The 16,244-nt window shown below is 38.7% G+C and overlaps 1 protein-coding gene and 1 long non-coding RNA gene across 3 annotated transcripts; both read left to right on the top strand.

The window, feature by feature from the left end:
• The first annotated feature begins 307 nt into the window (after positions 1-307).
• On the top strand, positions 308-7,786 carry cav2 (caveolin 2). 2 transcript variants are annotated; one of them, XM_081607608.1, is made up of 4 exons: positions 308-1,468; positions 2,400-2,444; positions 2,900-3,087; positions 4,692-7,786. In XM_081607608.1, exons 1-4 carry the CDS (start codon positions 1,319-1,321, stop codon positions 4,840-4,842), a joined length of 534 nt encoding a protein of 177 aa, XP_081463734.1. In that variant the 5' UTR covers positions 308-1,318; the 3' UTR covers positions 4,843-7,786. The 2 variants fall into 2 exon arrangements, with proteins under 2 accessions (XP_081463734.1, XP_008408857.1); XM_008410635.3 differs by lacking the exon at positions 2,400-2,444 and having other exon boundaries at positions 1,039-1,468.
• Positions 7,787-12,770: 4,984 nt separating this feature from the next.
• Positions 12,771-15,716, top strand: LOC145551884 (uncharacterized). Its single transcript, XR_014087746.1, has 3 exons — positions 12,771-13,834; positions 14,062-14,139; positions 14,928-15,716. It is a non-coding gene; the product is annotated as an uncharacterized LOC145551884 (long non-coding RNA).
• The last annotated feature ends 528 nt before the right edge of the window (positions 15,717-16,244 follow it).

Genomic DNA, 16,244 nt, shown 5'->3' with positions numbered 1-16,244 from the left:
ATGGATGGATGGATGGATGGATGGATGGATGGATGGATGGATGGCTGGCTGGCTGGCTGGCTGGCTGGCTGGATGGATGGATGGATGGATGGATGGATGGATGGATGGATGGATGGATGGCTGGCTGGCTGGCTGGCTGGCTGGCTGGCTGGATGGATGGATGGATGGATGGATGGATGGATGGATGGATGGATGGATGGATGGATGGATGGATGGATGGATGGATGGATGGATGGATGGATGGATGGATGGATGGATGGACAATTTCTCCTGATTGTGGTTCTGAATACAAACATGATGATTTTCATGAAATATGACAGATTATGTCTCCTGATTAAATTACTCTTAGCTCCTTCCTACCTGTAGATGATATTTATCAGTGTGACATAACCACATTTTGTTACTTTTCAGGCAAATTAAAAAGTATATTTTTAACTGTAAGTTTGAAAATAGATGACTCCTTGTACATTTCCAAAAATTCAAGAGCATAAAGAGTTCCACTGTTTGTATTTTTAATGAATTTTGGCCCATAATTCCTTGCAATTTCTCGGTAAACAAAAGACTAACCCAGTCTGTGAAGTGGATTAATGAAACATATTGTCTTGACTACATAGCCATACTTTATTATTATCTTATGTTGATAACTTTTCATCTTTGCAAACAAAAGCATGTTGTTCTGATGTCAGCCCTACCTTTAGAAAACCTTTTCATGTCCATGTGATTTATCCGCTATAGAAAATGTTTTCCCTTTTGACCAACTCACACAAAGTTGGTTGATGAAAACATAATAGAGCTATAAATCCATTCAGATAGAGAATGAAAAGTTGAATGTGTGGTGAATAAAATCACCGATTGTATTTCTTTGAAGCAAACATAATAAGACTTAGGAGTTATTTGTGTTGAGTGTTTGATGTTTTATGGTGGAATGATTTTATGGAAACTGATATTTTCGACTGCAAAAAAAGTACATTGTAAAAACACATAGATGTAACTGTACATAGTTTGAATTTAAATCATGATTTGTAACATTTAACCTCAGTTCAATTCTAATCACGTGTACGACTTTTTTTGATAACAAATCCTGATCCCATTAATTTGAAGAAGTGTTTTAGATCAATTACTATTCCATCATGAGGAATTATAGGAAGGATAATCTGTTTATATTTGTTGGATTGTTTTCACCGAGCTGCGGCTCTGCGCTGGCTGTGGCTGCTCGGCTCCCCGCCGCGCTGCTTTCCCTGCGGGGCGGGGTGGCGCTCAGTCCGGCGCACTGTGCCGCTCTCAGCGCACCGTCTGTCCGCCTCTGCCTCGACACGACATGGGTGTGGAGAAGGAAAAGCTGGACACCAGCATAATTATGGACGAGGATGAGTTCAACCGATCCATAGAGCCCATTCTGATGAAGAAGGGGAAGGTGTATTCGGAGGCACCGATTCGGGATCCAAACGAGATCAACACGCATCTGAAGGTAAAGTCTGCGCGCGCGCGAGGAGGAGGGAGCTACTCTTTAAAAGTGAAAACGTCCGAGGCTCGACGTTTCCACACTTTGAATTATCAGTCATATTATTTCTTCACTGTGAGCGTTTTGTTGCTATGGTCGTCATCGTGAGGCTGTTTCATCAGTTCCATGAATACCTGGAAGTCGCTGCCTGCGCGTGCATCTATCATCTCTTAACTGTTTCCGGCCTGCAGGTCTTTGTTGCTCATTTTTCAAGGCTAATCGCTTGGCGCTTTGGCTTTTGTCAGAGAAACCAAAGTGTATGCGGGACTCCACTAAAGTAATTCAGGTTTATACAAAATCACATTATTATTATTATAATAAACATTATATTTTACACAGAAAGATGTCTGTTTACTGTACAATATTTGCAGTCAGTATTGGTCCAGCTTGTGAGCCTTTTTAGGAATGAAGGAAATCCAGTCAAATCCACTGATAAACCATCTATGGAAGTGTGGTCAGGTGCCAAGTGGAAATCAGCATCTCTGTAAAGTCTGATGGAACAGGAACACATGATGTTCTCTAACATTTCCTAGCAGATGGCTGCTACTTTGAACTTTTTTCTTTCCATTAAACTTTCCACTTAACAGCAAAACAGAAAAGTCAACTTCTTTTTCAATGACTTTAATGCATTACACCACTTTTAGAAGGAGAATCAATGGATAACCATTAAGTCAGTGATGTCCTACATGGTTTATATACATTTTTTATGGCTCTTATTAAATATTCTAGTATTCAGTAAAGCCTAATTTTGAACTTTAATTAGCTATGATGAGCAATAATTCTCATAATTAACAGAAGTTAACTTTATTTCATTCAAATTCAGTTCAATTCAAAAATACTTTATTAATTCCACATTTACTGAAAGAATATATTTGGCTCTGGTCACTTATCCTTGCAGGGTCCGGTAGTGGCTGGTGCTTGTCTTCGGAGGTCGTTGGGCAGTGTAAGGTCTCCATTTCTGAAAGAATACTGAAATAATTTCCTAGAATAAATAGATTTTTTTCCTGTTATTGTTTTTGTTTTTTCGTTGGTTCTCTCCAGTTTCTTCCCACAGTGCAAAACTGTGACTGTGAGGTCGACTGTTTGTTTGTCCTGTCTACCTTTATGTTGCCGTGTGTTGGACTGCCCAGAGTGTAGCACACACTACATGTAGTGATCACTCAGTAGCTGTGTTTTCATTAACAAATTGAAATCACAAAAATTAATTTGACTAATGGGATTACATACATTTTGGAAAAAAAATGTATATTCCATTTGAATTATTTGACACAGCAACAATATTTAGACATGCATACAGTAGTAATGTATGTTGGAGGCCCAGCTGGTGTTTTTAGTGCTCTAAACAGGTGTTTAGTTTGCTTACGACTTGGGCCGGCTCTGACCGCCGTGTCTCAACAGGTGGGTTTCGAGGACATGATCGGCGAGCCGAGCTCTGCCCACAGCTTTGACAGGGTTTGGATCGGGAGCCACGCCACCTTCGAGCTGGTCAAGTTCTTCTTCTACCGCCTGCTGACCACCCTGCTGGCCGTTCCCATGGCCTTCACCCTGGGGCTGGTCTTCGGAGTGCTCAGCTGTGTCCACATCTGGTGAGGACATGTCCCCCCGTCCTCAGGCTCCACTCCTTCTCCAAGTCTCACATCAGAGACAGAAAACAAAGATTAAAACCCTAACAACAGCTTGGTGTCTCCACCCTAAAGACGTAAAGCTGAAATACATTTATTGGATTTTATATTATACATTATTCTAGACACAGTGCACCACTGTTTATTTGTGTAAATATGTATTAGTTATGTAACGTGTGATATGTCAGTACGTCAGGCCAGCTGCTCCCAGGTTCATAACCCATCAACTTCACGCATGAAGACTTAGTGGAAAATGATTTTAAATACACATGTAAGCGCTGCCTGGAAACTTTGGAGGAATGTTGAGCTCCACTGGTAGCTAAAAAAATAAAAAAAATAAATAATAAAGTCCTGTTTGCTCCAGCAGACAGACGGCGTTTCAGGAGCAATTAAAGTCCATTTTCAGACCAGAGTGGAACTTTCTTTATTTGCTCGTGGAGCAGAGCAGAGAAACTTCAGCACGACCTCTCAGCAAGATGTCAGAGGAATTCATCAGAGAGACGTAGAGCTGCTGCTCAGTTCATCTGGAAGATCACACAGAGACGATGAGCTTATGCTCACAGAGCCAAGGTCAGATTAAATAATCCAAACTGAGTTTTAGGAAAGTTTCCATCAAGATCCAGGGAAGATGCTTTAGAAAAGCTGATATGATTTTGTTTTTGTCTGATTTAGTTTGACTGAACTTGTGACGTGAAATCACAAGTTCAGTCGGATTCCGACTCCTTAGTGGAAGTCGGAATCCGCTAAGGAGTGTGTAACAACTCACCTGTCGAATCAACTAGCCCTGAAAATGGATGGCGATAACCATACATTCTAATGTATGGTTATCATACATTAGAATGTATGATAACCACCAACAGGGCCATGTCCAGAGTCAACCTTATGATTCATAATTTCTGAGTCTTTTAATGGATCCTGTTGGCAGCTTCCAGACGATCTCTCACAGAGCCAACATAGTTTAAAACATGGTGGAAATTTAACTTCTACATTTTAGATTACAGAGATTGAGAGGATAACTTGTGGAAATCCCTGCATGGTAATATGTAATTTTTTGGTTTCTTTTCTTAAATAGCTTACTTTTGACTCAACTTTTAGGAATGGAGAGACCAGGCTGTTAAACGCTAATGAATTATAAACCAATCATTGTTTATTTTTTTTAGATATAACATCATAGCTGATCAGCTTCCAGGTTGTTCTTCTGCAGGTTGACAGAATATGAAAGCCAGTTAGTTGAAGAGATATTTTTAAAATTACGACTTAAATATTATGAATTAAATAAATTAGAACATTACTACAATAAAGCTGTGCTGCTACTAGAATAAAAACAAAATATTACCAGAAACATGTTTCAAAATTACTTGAAAAAAGTTGTGTTAATAACAATTCTCTTGTATTATTGTGACTTTATTGTCGACCAACTTTATTCTTCAAATGCTTTGAGTTTCTTCTCATATTATGCCAACTTTTCTTCTTCTACTGTTATGACCTTTATGCTGTACGACTTTATTCCCGTATCGGTGAGAGTTTTTCCTCATTTTATTTCGATTTCATTCTTTTCGCCTGTGTAGGCTGGTGATGCCAGTGGTCCAGAGCTCCATGATGCTCCTGCCTTCAGCGCAGAAGATTTGGAGGAGTCTGACGGACATTTTCATAGCGCCGCTGTTCCAGAGCCTAGGGAAATGTTTGTCCTCCATTCAGATTCAAACCACAGAGAATTGAAGCAGACAGCTCTCCGTCCACCATGACGACGAGAGAAGGGAGTCGTTGGGAAACGTTAAAAAGGGGCGAGGGACATAAGAGCTCTTAAAAAGTTCAGTAAAAGATACAGAAGAAGGTGTGCAAAATAAAAGACAATCATCGGGGAAAAGAAGTTTAGAGAATGACCAGAAAACTTCATCTTGCTTTAGCAGACGTCTTTGCAGGAGAGAGAGAAGATAACGTAGCATTTACTTGGGTTTTTATAACAAATTGTTTTGTTTGTTGTTTCCTCTGAAGTGGGTTTGAGTGAAGTATTGATGCCTAGCTAGTAAAGGTATATTTCCTGTTTTAGTGAAGAGTGTCTCAAAATGTTGCTGTAATCATGTGACTTTGTCAGTGACAGTCCCGATCCTCAGACAGGAAGCTGTGTGCTTTAGGCTTTAGGTTGGCACTAAATTTGAGAGTCTTATTTTGAAGTGAGAAAGGAAATTGTTTTGGAGTTGTTTCTTTGGTTGTGTAGTTGGAGTTGACTGTTAAAGACAGCTTGTTGGACTAACAACATTGTGTTGATATAGCAGTAAAAAAAAAAAAAAGTTTCCACCATCTTAGAATTGCGTGGCAGCCTTCGATGTTTATAAAGTTAACCTTCAGACATTTGCATCAAATTTAGAGCTTCCAGAGCTGAAGGGCTATTTCTGAGTTTCTTTGTGAGTCCAGACTGCATTTGGTCAAATATTTACTCTGACAATGAACAGATGGACAAGCTAACTGTTAGCTGCTACTGACGCTAAAGTTAGCTTTTTTACCGAGCCCCAGTTGTGTCATCTCTAGTTCACATCTAAAATACTCAGGAAAATCAAACCTGAACCCAATTCAACGCTGAACAGATTTCTTTTACAATACCAGGTTGAAGAAGCACAAAAATACTATTTTTATTATCTTTTTGGTGAGATGTAATTGTCAAATTTGGACTGGAATGTTTTACTCTTATTGGAAATAATTTAAAAACTTTCTTATTCTTTCTTATTCTTACATTCATAAGAACCTGAGTCTTATCAATTGGACTTAGAGTTACACTCCCTATAGTTGATCAAGTTTTCTTTGGATTCAGCCGACAGCTAATCTTTTCTTGCTAATGTTCAGGTGAATTTTAATGAAGCATTTAAGAAAAAAAACCACCCAGACTGCTGTAGTCATCTGACAATATTTAGAAATGAATTACAATTATGTGAGATTCTCCGGGACCAGATGACAGTCTTACCAAAACAGTCAGATGACGCTGACTGTTTTGGAATGCTTCTGAAAACTCAATATTCTAGAAATATATTGACTGAGGTTCAGACAGGTCAGATGAATCTTGAGTAATCAGAAACACATAGACAGTTTGTGTTTTTTATGGGTAATAATTATTCATGTTTGATATGACATGGACTGTTTGAGCACCACCGAATGCTGTTGTGTTTGAAATTGTGACCAAAATCATTTCTGTTCAGGCTTAAAGAATCAGTGAAGACTAACTTGCTAATATGTTAGTAGATGTAATTTGTTTTGCTCTATAAAAATATATAAGTTGTATATATTGCAAACTATTCAACTATAAGCTAGATGTAGTGAGCTGACAGAGAGAATACATTATATTGCAGAAGTTTATCTAACTATTAAAAGCTAAAATGCAGCATTTGCACATTTGCAGGCATTTACTAACATATCTACTGTGTTGAATTTAGATGACATTGACCATAATGCTGGGCATTTATTTTATGATTTAAAAATGCCAGAAGATGCTGGAGCTCCTCTGAGAACAACAGGAGCTCCTGCTGTATTTCTGGTTGACACACGTCTTCAGAAGTGAACCTCGGTGAGATTCAGGCGTTTTCTGTCTGACTGTTTGCTGTGAGGCAGAGACTCTGGCTCAGGCCAAGCAAACTGCAGCTGCAAACTGAAAGGCATCCAGGAATGATTTCATTTGTTTTAGTGTTTACAACCGTTTGGGGAAATTGAAGTTGTAAAAATGCTCCTTCTGTTTTTGCTGTTGATGATCTGAAAAGAACTGGCGACACAATAGCAGAACCGGAAGACTTTAATCTCAAGTTTCTGAGAAAAAAGCTCATATTGCCTCAGGCACTTTCCTCAACAAAAGTCAGAATTCTGAGATCAAAGTCAGAATTAATTTTTTGTTCTTCCAGGGACCCTCATCCCCTTCAGTAGAAAAACCATCACATCTGAGTGCAAAACCTTTTTATTGAAAAGCGAGAGGGTTTATTTTTTTCTTTTTGAAATTGACGTGTTTCCATTTTCCAAATTTATTTTCAGATTTTCAATTTGCACAATTTTTTGGCTGATGGAAATGCAGTTATTGATATTCCTCTGAATTAATACAAAACTTTGCTTTGATGTTCTTTTTAAAACACGTCAAAATGCAGTTTGAAATTTTGAAGCTAAAAACAAGTAAATAGCTCAACGTTGCTACAATGTTTCTACATGGATGAACTCCAGCAGATCTCTACCGTCTATTAGAACAAATCTGGACTGCAGATCATTAAGAAAAGGTGACAGAGATTCCCTCTGTTTGCCAAAGTATCAGTGATGTAAAAATCTGATTAAATACAACACGGCAGTTGAGACTGAGGACGTTTTGAATACTGTCAGGTTTGTAAACGCTTCAGTACCACATATGAAGGAGGCTCAGATGTCATTTTTTGGGGTCTCTTTGGGATCAGAACTGGTCATATAAATGTCCAGATAAGGTTCTATGATGATATGGGCAGACAGGTGAAGTTTTTTTTTTTTCTTTTCCACAGCCACACTACAGAGCAGCTATGCATGTAGACATGAAAATAAATCCAACTCAGTTCTCAAATTATTTATTTGCTTTCTGATTTGATTTACTCTTATGATGGGAACTGAAGGACACCATGTGTAAGTTATCTAAAATAAAGATTTGTTTTCCCCTTGAGGAAACGGTTCTGTGTGTGGTTTGTCGTTATTTAGTTGCAGGAGATGAGCCTGGTTGAGTTACGCGTCTCGATGCCAGAAAGTTCTCATAAATCACCGTCGCTCATATTGCCTCAGACACTTTCCTCTACAAATTTGAACTGTGTGTTAATGAAACATCACCCGAGGCTCCACTGTCAGACCTGTAGGTCTGCACAGCGTTTGTAGCTCAACTTGGGTTGCTATGGGAACCTGTCGTCAGCTGAAGGAGTTTGTGATAAACAGCACTCCTGGTATAAAAAAAATGTCTGCCGTTACGCTCCTTATTTAATCCAGATCAGATCAAAGTTAGCGCTGTGGCAAATACAGTAGTTTAAAGTACGCCGTGTGCCGTCTGCAGGCCGATGGCTCACACACCTGGTCAGAGCTTCATACTGTCACCGTCTTCAGTTTTGGAATGAAAATCAGGGGTGAGGCACAGTTGAGAGAGAAACCTGCTCACTGTGCAGCTTTTATTTTACTCCTCTGCAGCTGAAAACAACCCCCAAAAGACTCAGCTTTTATTTTAAAAATTCCTTTGCTCTTTTTAGGATTATTTATGGTGCTTAATGTATTTAGTGATTTCCAATACAGCTCTGGAAAAAATGAAGAGACCACTGCAAGATTATCAGTTTCACTGATTTTACCTTTTCTAGGTTTATGTTTGAGTAAAATGAACATTGTTGCTTTATTCTATAAACTACTGAAATTCCAAGAAAAACTTTAGTATTTATTTGCAGAAAATGAGAAATGGTCAAAATAATGAAAAAGATGCAGAGCTTTCAGACCTCAAATAAGGCAAAGAAAACAAGTTCATGTTCACTTAGAAACAACAATACTAATGTTTTAACTCAGGAAGAGCTCAGAATCAGGAGGTTTTCAATGAGGTTCAGTGCAGTGAAAAAAATAAATCCTGCTACTTTTGGAAAGGAGGCGCGTACGTACTGCGAGCACTTAGTGCCTAAAGCTAAAATATAATCAATAAGATAACCAATAACATAATCAATATGATGTCATCAATTTGTGTTCCAACAGAATTTCAACGTTTTGTGGTTTCATGAATATTCATAACCACTATGACGTTTCATATATGTATTCATGATCCTGTACGTTGCGGGTATAACCACTGAACAGCATTAAACACTCACTGGCCACTTTATTTGGTACACCTCTTCAATTGCTCAACAAGTTAACCAATCATAAGGCTCGACTTATGTAGCCAACTAGATGAGGAGGAGAAAACTTGATTTCCTGTCAGACACCACGGCAACTGTCTGTAACACGCCTGCTGCACTCATTACTCTGTCACTGACGGTTTCTGGTTTCTTCTTGCAAATCAAATTATTTGCATTTCCATATTAGGTTTGCATGTGAACATAATCAGGCTCCGGTTGGATCGTCCACTCTTCAAATACCTGCTACTGTCATTCTTGCAGACGTTCCAGCAGCTCCATGTTGCTTGCCTCACATTTGAAGTTGACAATATTTTAAAGTTGTCAAGACTACTTGTGAAAACTCTCCTGGTTGGTCTGACATCCCCCCCTCCGTCTGTTCCTGGATTGTGTTTTGTTTTGGTTTTTTTCTCCTGTTTGATTGTTCAGGATTCCTCAAAGTTTTTTGTCTACTGCAGCAACATAACAAAATGTTTCTGACCTTGGCTTGAGGTCAATGAGCATACACTGACCACACACACTGTAAAACACAATAGGTGGATTTCACTAAATATTCAAGATTCATGCAAACTCGTTGCCTCAAAAAGAAAAAAAATCGAGTTTTCAAAACTTAAAAATGTTAATATGTGCAAACTGTATATCTTACGTTTATTTTGCTTAGATGATTTTGAGTAAGCTGTAATGACACATTAGAACACACAACTCTACTGTAAAACTTCATTATTTCTGCTTACTTGAAAAAATATATGCAAACATGTTGTCTCAAAATTTTTAGCTTAAGTTAATGTCTGTAACTTCAGTGAACCTAATAAATGGAACATGTTGTAACGTCTTAAACACCCAAAACCTAAAACTACTTGCATAAAAATAAAACTGCATCCCTGAAACATTTCCTGCTTATTTGTTTTCAAACTTTGACAGAAAACATAGAAACAGTTTTCAATAAAACAAATGGTTACATGTCAAGCTGCGTCCTAATTCAGAGTGAGGTAGTCATGAAAGTGAACATGTAACTGACTGTTGGTGAAGCTCCATGAATGCAAATCTAAATACCAATAAACATCTAATAAAAGCTTCACTGCTATAAAATTCTTCATGAACTGGCTTCAGAGTCTACCTTTTCACCTTAAACATTTTAAAACTATATTTTGTGACAAATAAAAAAGTGGTTTTAATACTTGCTGTTGTGTGCCACAATGCATCATGGGATATGTTGTTGGCCAATCAAATACTTAACTTTTCTGCATTAGTTTAACATAAATAGATGAACTTATCAAGCATTTTTTTATCCAAAGGTTCACACCATTTGTTTAAGATCAGTACAAATAACAAGTTGATAAGAATTAAGTCGTGTTGACTTGAAACCTTCCATTAAACACAACATTTTGTTTTACAGTGCAGATCTCAAAGCCACACTGTAAAAAAAAACTGTAAAAAAAACGGGTAAATGTACTGTAGAAATTTGAAGGAATTTCTCCGTTTTTTAGTTTTACAGGTATTTGTACCGTATTTCCCATTTTACGCATTGCATCATGGGAACAAGAACCTTCGCGAAGCGCGAAAACTGGTCAGACAACATTTCAAGCTCGCTAACCGGACCCTGGAACATATATCTTTTGGACTTCGGTCGTCTCAGTCGCTAGAGGACCCAAATTTGGGTCCTCGGCGCTTGCCGCAACAAGATCAATTAAAAACACATGCTATACATTTATCAATATAGGCATATTGCATATCCACATAAAGGGAAAAAGCTCTTCTAAATGATAGGATCGATATTTTCTTCCTCAACAACACCCAGATTGAACACTAAGCAGATTGATAAAAAGAAAGGCAATTTGACGCTAACGAGGCTAACGAGGCACACCCGGTAAAAAACGCAATACTAAAAGAGCAAGGAGGCCCGATATACAAACACTATTAATCAGAGTAAAGCCGAAGCTCTGAGGTTTTTAACAATACCAGAGTCACCACGCTACGTGCAAAACTCAATGAACCAGCAGCTAAAGAAGAAAAACAGAAATAGCTCATTTCACGAAGCTAAAATCAAAAATCCAGTCCTACCTTTGCCGTTTTGTGGTCATAATCCATATTAGAGTAAATATTTCCACTTGGTCCGATAATGCGTTTTCCCTGAGTACATCTCAAATGGTTTTTGGTTCGGCACAGAGGCATTTCCGTGTTTTACGTGCATACACAAAATGCCGGGTCAAACTTGGTCAATTTACGTCACATGCCTTTTTTTCGCTGTAATTGGTGAATGACTTTAGTTTCCGTATTAATGTCAACGCCCTCAGATTCTATTGGCTCTGACGGTTCGAACGACATGTCAATCGTCAAAATTGACCAATGGGTTCCCGAAAAACTGCCCCGCGTAGTTTTGAAAAAATGAATGGGGAATTGGGAGGTTTTACGCAGAGAGCGCATAGCGCAGTTATTGTAATGTAATTATGAGATATATTAGTTTTTCCTTTGATCATATCATTTTGACAACTTAGTTTTCATTGCTATTTGCATTTTCATTGTTATATAATTCTATTTGAAGTGTTATTGTGAGTTAATCTGTTCCATTTTCAGTCTATTACAATTTGTCTATTTTTTTTCTCTTTTTATGAATGAATGCAATGTGGATTTTTCAAAACAGATATTTTTTGCAATGCTGTGTTTGCTTGTGTATTATAAAAGTAAAATGCAGTGATTGCTGTATTGCTAGTGATGGGTAAATGAGGCGTCATGAGGTGTTTCGACTCATAGCAACACTGTATTGATACTGTATCGATACTGTATCACTCAATACTGACACCTGCTGGACAGGTGACGAGTTAGAGACTGTTTTTACCAATCATATGGTCAATTAGGACCAGATAACCGTTCATGGCGTCATGCTACTTATGTCTCAATCCTGCTTTTTAGAAATATCAAGCTGTAAGTTGTCTTATTTGATAACATGATTTGATGTCCCGGTTGTTAACATAAAAGCAGGTGGCCATTTAACTTTGGTAAATATACTTTCAATGTCAAGTTTGGGGTTTTAGAATATGGGAAATGTCGCGGGTGGGGCGACACCCATGGTGGGGTCGAACGACGAATGAACGTAAACTTGGGGGCAGCGGGAGAGACGAACGAACGCCACGGGGCAACAGCTCGTGTTTCATCCATCCATTTTCTTGCACCCTTGTCCCTTGGTGGGGTCAGGAGGGTTGCTGGTGCATATCTCCAGTTAACATTTCGGGCGAGAGGCGGGGTTCACCCTGGACAGGTCGCCAGTCTGTCGCAGGGCAACACAGAGACACACAGGACACACAACCATGCACACACACACTCACACCTAGGGGCCATTTGGAGAGGCCAATTAACCTGACAGTCATTGTTTTTGGACTGTGGGAGGAAACCGGAGTACCCGGAGAAAACCCACGCATGCACAGGGAGAACATGCAAACTCCATGCTGAAAGACCGGGGCTGGGAATCGAACCCAGAACCTTCTTGCTGCAAGGCAACAGCTCTACCAACTGCGCCACTGTGCAGCCAGCTGTGTTTCATCCATCCATCCATCCATCCATTTTCTTCCGCTTATCCGGGGTCGGGTCGCGGGGGCAGCAGCTTCAGAAGGGAGGCCCAGACTTCCCTCTCCCCAGCCACTTCTTCCAGCTCCTCCGGGGGAATCCCAAGGCGTTCCCAGGCCAGCCGAGAGACGTAATCCCTCCAGCGTGTCCTGGGTCTTCCCCGAGGCCTCCTCCCGGTGGGACGTGCCCGGAACACCTCACCAGGGAGGCGTCCAGGAGGCATCCTTACCAGATGCCCGAGCCACCTCAACTGGCTCCTCTCGACGTGGAGGAGCAGCGGCTCTACTCTGAGTCCCTCCCGGATGATCGAGCTTCTCACCCTATCTCTAAGGGAGAGCCCAGCCACCCTGCGGAGGAAACTCATTTCGGCCGCTTGTACCCGTGATCTCGTTCTTTCGGTCATGACCCAAAGCTCATGACCATAAATGAGGGTGGGAACGTAGATCGACCGGTAAATCGAGAGCTTCGCTTTTTGGCTCAGCTCTCTCTTCACCACGACGGACCAGTACAGCGCCCGCTTCACAGTAGACGCTGCCCCAATCCGCCTGTCGATCTCCTTCTTCCCTCATTCGTGAACAAGATCCCCAGATACTTAAACTCCTCCACTTGAGGCAGGGCGACCTCCCTGACCCGGAGAAGGCACTCTACCCTTTTCCGGCTCAATGTCCCCGAGGGACACGGTCGAACGCCTTCTCCAAGTCCACAAAACACATGTAGACTGGTTGGGCGAACTCCCATGCACCCTCCAGGACCCCGCTGAATTTAATGCTGACTGTGTTTCAGTCAGCATTAAATTTGTTGCATGTTCGGTGCTCTAGTCAGGCATGTTGATTTTTAACATAACCTAATTAGGTTATGTTGATAAACTGTTACAGTGGGTCAGAAGCTTCTTGCCTCATATAAATTGTAAGTCAGTGGATTGTACATACAGATAGTTAATTTTCATATTTCTGAAATAGGAACAAACATCACTGAGAGTAAATAAAAGTGACGTTTGCAAAAAAAAAATATTCCAACTGGGAGTTTTTACTGAAATGCCTACTTGCAAACTCATTATTGGTTATTGTAGCTTAGCTTAAAACTGTATAAATAGTACTTTTCTAAATTTGTTGTCAGAACAAATTATTTCATTTTATTATAAAAAAAAACAACAAAAAAAACTAATTGATTTAATTATTGGAAGACTTGCATGTTTTGGTGTTTATATTTCTTTCTCTTTATATGGTTATTTTGTTTCCTCTCCTCAACGGCTGCATCCAGACACTCCTGAACTTTTCCTGGAAAGCAACTAGGCATCTTTAAAATAGGTGTGTACATTTGTTTTACTCAACCTGTTAAACCTTTAGTTTAAATTAAGAAGCAGGTGTTTTCTACAATAACATATGCATAATGTTTTGTTAAGTGTCTTTCTAATAATATCTAATGCAGCACTATGTAACTTATGATACATTTTTTTTACATATATGTTGAAACTGTCACTGTGGTGCTGCTCATCCCACTTCTCCCTGATCTCTAGCGTTTGGCTACGCTGCAGCTAACGGAACCTCTCATGAATGTGAAGGCTAGTTAGCATGGACACCAATGACAGTGGATAAACGGTTTTCCTGTAATGGTAAGTTGATTGACAGCATGAAGAGGTTGATTGACAGCGCAAAGACTATCCTCCTGTCTCTGATTGGTTGGTTTTGGTTGGGAGTGATGGATTTCTTCAGATGGAAATAGTAGCTCTGGGGAAATGGAGGAGTTTTTATTTTCACAAATTATATGTCTCGTGACATAAAATCATGACATGGTGACTTTATTTTAACAAATATGCAAAAATCAGTGTATGTTTTTATTTTCAAAAGAAAATATTTGTGTATTGTGTATGTTAGGGGTGCACCAATAAATCTTCCCCAAATCCTTAATTTTGACAATTGGTGATCCGCCAATACATGTGAAAGTGATTTCATCCACTGATCTTTTCTACCTCAGCAAAGATCTAAAAATCAAACGCTTTCCTTTCCTGTTAGAGACGTTTGACTGATAGACCAGCCCACCAGGTCATGTCTCCATGTTTGCAGTTATCAATAGTCACCCCACTGTTGCCAACCCACTGACGTTTTCTGCATTTAGCAATATTCAGGCAAGACGATCAGTATCGGCCAAAATCAGAATTGACATGTCAGATTTTTAAAGATTTGCCAGAAATCTGCAATTGACACAGTCCTACTGTAGATTTTTTTAATCCAAATTACTCAATGTTGTTGTTTGTGAAAGAGGTATAAGCAATTGGTGAGACGCTGATTAGAAAGGTGATATGCTGCTGTAATGTAAATTTAGAAGCGTTTTGTAAAAAGTATGTTTATAACATGAAGTGTTTCTGTGTTAAACTTGAGTATCCATTGTCTTTGTTTATAGATTTTCTGGGCTCAAACCCTGAATGAGGTCGACTGACATGACGCAGACGAAGGTGAAGAAGCAGCTTTGCATTCCAACCAGATGGTTCAAGTCCCTTAATGAACTGAATGACTGGGAATCCATGGAAAATTTGAGCCTTTTGAAGTTTTAACGTGATTGGTCATCTCATCAAACCTGGTGCACCAAGAACTTTTGCGAAGCACAAGAACTGGTCAGACAACATTTCAAGCTCTTGGTAACTGGACCAAGAGTTGCATTAACCTTTTTTTTGCAGAACATCAACATAAAATGGACTGTTTTGTTTTATGTTCACAGCGACTAGAGGTAATGAGAGCACACACTCATGAATCCAGTGTCTTCCACTGTCGTTGGCATTAAGCTGGGTTTATGTAGCATTTGATTTTTAACTCAATATTTATGCCTGTATTTAATTTATTTTGAAGTATGTTGGTCCTGTTTACAACTATGATTTTCATGTTCCAAAGCAATTTTTTGTATGTTCCATCTTATAGTAATTAACAAAACTGTTTGACTACAAAGTCTAGTCAAGATTGCTTCACATTTAATTTATACATTGAAATTTGTATAGTAAAATGCAATAAATTAGTTGTGATGTGCAGAAGATAAACATTAGCAAGCTCAAGAATATGTTTAACTCTTAATATATAATAGCAAAAGTTAGTTATAAAGACTAGATGACGTCAATTTATGGTCTTAAATTGCAAAATAAAGTCTGCAAATTGATTGTAGAATGGTTTCATTTTTACATCACTTTGCATGATGAGCTACTTTCAATGTAAGTGTTTTGTGTTCTACAACTACATTTACTGTGGACTTAGAATTTAGTTTTGTTTCAAAATTATGTTAAGAATATATTAAATACATTAGATTTAATATATTTTACACTATAATTAATATATGGTATAGAATACAGACTTCAATGGTTTGGAAGACAAAAGTATTTGGAAATGTCCAAAGTTTTTAAAAAAAGAGTTTGTGAATATATCACAAAAGAGTAAAAAGACAGAGAATTTCAGTTTTGGGTTAACAAAATATTGATAAATTTGACACAAAAAACTGTTAAATTATGGAAAATCTTTTGATGGAAATTCTGAAAAAATGAAATAAAATAAAAAATACAGAAAATGTCCTGGTAATTCTCTGCCAGGATATTTTCCAGTTTTTTTATGGAATTTCCAGCAGAATTGTTCTGTAATTTAACAGTTTTTTCCCCGTAATTTAACATATACAAACTGTTAAATTATGGCCCACCACCACCACTTAGGGTGATATTTCCCATATTCTCAAACTCAAAGC

This window comes from Poecilia reticulata, chromosome 6, assembly GCF_904066995.2.
Source record: "Poecilia reticulata chromosome 6, P_reticulata-male-v2, whole genome shotgun sequence".
Lineage (NCBI taxonomy): Eukaryota > Metazoa > Chordata > Actinopteri > Cyprinodontiformes > Poeciliidae > Poecilia > Poecilia reticulata.
The sequence above is the reverse complement of the archived record's forward strand: the minus strand, read 5'-3'. Positions and strand labels throughout refer to the sequence as shown.

What these genes read in the sequence shown, in the direction of transcription:
- cav2 (XM_081607608.1), top strand. Translation starts at nt 1,319, where the DNA reads ATGGGTGTGGAGAAGGAAAAGCTGGACACCAGCATAATTATGGACGAG. An exon ending in TTCGGAGGTCGTTGGGCAGT is followed by an intron (nt 2,445 to 2,899) that starts GTAAGGTCTCCA and finishes GTGTCTCAACAG; the next exon opens with GTGGGTTTCGAGGACATGAT. An exon ending in CTCAGCTGTGTCCACATCTG is followed by an intron (nt 3,088 to 4,691) that starts GTGAGGACATGT and finishes TCGCCTGTGTAG; the next exon opens with GCTGGTGATGCCAGTGGTCC.